Source organism: Mizuhopecten yessoensis, unplaced genomic scaffold, assembly GCF_002113885.1.
Source record: "Mizuhopecten yessoensis strain PY_sf001 unplaced genomic scaffold, ASM211388v2 scaffold1875, whole genome shotgun sequence".
In the NCBI taxonomy this organism is placed as follows: domain Eukaryota; kingdom Metazoa; phylum Mollusca; class Bivalvia; order Pectinida; family Pectinidae; genus Mizuhopecten; species Mizuhopecten yessoensis.
The window spans coordinates 131,912-135,472 of NW_018404265.1; the positions used below are offsets into that span (position 1 = coordinate 131,912).

Consider the following 3,561-nt stretch of genomic DNA (forward strand, 5'->3'; position numbering starts at 1 on the left):
CGCACGACGACGGACGAAAAGCGATTAGAATAGGTCACTTGAGCAAAGCTCAGGTGACCTAAAAAGCTAATATGCTAAACTATTCTTCTTTCTAATCGTCTGACCCTATGTTGTTATATCAGAAACACAATATTCTAGGCCCTATCTGGAGTATGGTACAGCAATATATAAGGAAGGTGTGTCCTTTAATATTTTAATTATGAATATATTGCATAATTTAAAAGAAACAGATTGTAGATATTTACTCCAGGTTTTTCTCATTATATATTTACTAGTAATGGACTTGAGGTTGAGGTGAATATATATGTGGCTATATGGACCTGAAAAGGATATACATGTATATATGTACAGTGTATTGACCAAGACAAAGTTGAGGTAAATATAACTGTTTAGGTCCATACAACCACAATACAATGGAAATAAACAGTCTATAACTGATACATTTTGTAGAGAGCCCTTTGATGTTGCAATGGAAGTGAGGTCCTAAAGGGATATTAACCTACTGTTTCAAAAATAAGTAACTCCGAGTCAATATCACAAATCACTAACCCCCATGTGATAATGATCCAAACTCCGAGTCAATATCACAAATCACTGACCCCCATGTGATAATGATCCAAACACCGAGTCATTATCACAAATCACTGACCCCCATGTGATTGATAATGATCCAAACTCCAAGTCAATATCACAAATCACTAACCCCCATGTGATTGATAATGATCCAAACTCAGAGTCATTATCACAAATCACTGACCCCCATGTTATTATGATCCAAACTCTGAGTTAATATCACAAATCACTGACCCCCATGTGATAATGCTCCAAACTCCGAGTCAATATCACAAATCACTAACCCCCATGTGATTGATAATGATCCAAACTCCATGTCAATATCACAAATCACTAACCCCCATGTGATTGATAATGATCCAAACTCCGAGACATTATCACAAATCACTGACCCCCATGTTATAATGATCCAAACTCCGAGCCAATATCACAAATCGATGACCCCCCATGTTATTATGATCCAAACTCTGAGTCAATATCACAAATCACTGACCCCTATGTGATAATGATCCAAACTCTGAGTCAATATCATAAATCACTGACCCCCATGTTATAATGATCCAAACTCCGAGTCAATATCACAAATCACTAACCCCCATGTTATTATGATCCAAACTCTGAGTTAATATCACAAATCACTGACCCCTATGTGATAATGATCCAAACTCGGAGTCAATATCACAAATCAGTGACCCCCATGTGATAATGATCCAAACTCGGAGTCAATATCACTAATCACTGACCCCCATGTGATAATGATCCAAACTCGGAGTCAATATCACTAATCACTGACCCCCATGTGATAATGATCCAAACTCGGAGTCAATATCACAAATCAGTGACCCCCATGTGATAATGATCCAAACTATGAGTTAATATCACAAATCACTGACCCCCATGTTATTATGATCCAACTAATGAGGATGTAGAAATAATATACATGATCACCATTACCTTCTAGTTCCTCAGTGGAAGCACAGTATGTACACACTTAGTATTTGGCAACCAATGTTTTATTCATACTTGTACGTTACACATACATGTAATTGTCAATTATAGATCTTCTAGAAAAGTGCACAGTCATATGCTATGGATATCTGGAGCATGAACCCCCAAAAAATGTATATAATAATAATATATATATTTTATATGTAATAATCCCACAGATCATAAGAGACTAAATAGTAATTATATCGATAAATGATACATCAGTGGACTGATGTCAGAGACGAGATACTACGTCTTTCTATGGATTGGTTAAATTTGCATATATATATATATCGGTCACTAACCAGACCGACGCCGAGAACTACATCACACCAAACATTATCACCGTACAAAACCAATCGGCAGCACAATCGATCAAAAATAGCAATATGATTATTCTACAAATATGGAGGAAATAGTCTAAGATGAGGAACATCACTGTAAGATGAACTAATTAAACAATTGTCAGACTTTTAACATAATATAAACAAACACAATTTGTAATTCAAACGGCTTGTTTTCTCGGTCATGTCACCGTGACACTGAAATAATGTTGATCACTGACTTACCTCCTCTGACGGTGTCTGATTTGGTTTCCGTTTTAATCTGTTCCAGTTGACAATATTCCCACTGTGAACAACTAAACTTGTAACTTTCGGGACAACAGGTATTTCGTCGGCCATCTCGCTACTTTGCTAGGTGCCCGGTCTGTGTCAGTCAGGCGTTTGCACTAAACGATACTGAAACGTTTTTTTTTTACAGTAATTAAGGATGCGTGTACTTTATCGTAAGAAAATGTAAATAATCTGAAAAATTCATAAATGCAATCAGAATTTGTCTATAGTTTGGTCCAGACAGCGTCAGCTACCGAGTAGGGTAGCCTAGTGTACTGGCATGGATAATCCAAAAGTTTTTGGTCGTAACTCAGTTTTGAAGAGTTACCCCCCTTTACATGGGATTCGGGTCGTTTCGCCCTAAATCACATTCACACTTTTGTTAAAAATTGAGAGTTTTAGACTGTCAGGTTACGATTTAGGATTTCTTTAATATAATTATAATTTTTACTCTAAGGGAGTGAATTTCAGCAAAATTTGTATAGGTATATTTCATAAGAAGGTATTTTAAACATGTGTATGCCATTTTAGCAAATATGACTTTTTTTTCACTGACCAGCCCCTTTAAGAAGTGGTTTGAAGATTTTAAGACATTTGACCCCTGTCACCTTGAAAGTGGCTCAAGGTCATTCATTTGAACAAACTTGGTAGCCCTTCATTCCAGCATGATCCAGGCCAAATATCAGTACCCTGTGCCTTTTGGTTAATGAGAAGTCGTTTGAAGATTTTAAGACATTTGACCCATGTGACCTTGAAAGTGGGTCAAGGTCATTCATTTGAACAAACTTTGTAGCCCTTCATTCCAGCATGATACATGCCCAATTNTTGAAAGTGGGTCAATGTCTTTCATTTGAACAAACTTGGTAGCCCTACCTCCCAGAATGCTCCAGGCCCAATATCAGTACCCTGTGCCTTTTGGTTGTTGAGAAGAAGTCGTTTGAAGATTTTAAGACATTCGACCCCTGTGACCTTGAAAGTGGGTCAATGTCTTTCATTTGAACAAACTTGGAAGCCCTACATCCCAGATTGCTCCAGGCCCAATATCAGTACCCTGTTCCTTTTGGTTGTTGAGAAGAAGTAGTTTGAAGATTTTAAGACATTTGACCCCTGTGACCTTGAAAGTGGGTCAAGGTCTTTCATTTGAACAAACTTGGTAGCGCTTCATTCCAGCATGATCCAGGCCAAATATCAATTCCCTGTGCCTTTTGGTTAATGAGAAGTCGTTTGAAGATTTTAAGACATTCGACCCCTGTGACCTTGAAAGTGGGTCAAGGTCTTTCATTTGAACAAACTTGGAAGCCCTACATCCCAGATTGCTCCAGGCCCAATATCAGTACCCTGTGCCTTTTGGTTAATGAGAAGTCGTTTGAAGATTTTAAGACATTCG

General features: G+C 37.6%; 1 protein-coding gene across 1 annotated transcript in view; it reads right to left on the reverse strand.

Moving 5' to 3' along the window:
• LOC110441597 (glutamate--cysteine ligase regulatory subunit-like) overlaps positions 1 to 2,289 on the reverse strand; it is an 11,026-nt gene extending 8,737 nt beyond the window's left edge. The window contains exon 1 of the mRNA XM_021484793.1: positions 2,130 to 2,289. Within this exon, the coding sequence (XP_021340468.1) occupies positions 2,130 to 2,243 (114 nt within the window). The 5' untranslated portion in view covers positions 2,244 to 2,289. The remainder of the gene's footprint in view (positions 1 to 2,129) is intronic.
• Positions 2,290 to 3,561: the final 1,272 nt, after the last annotated feature.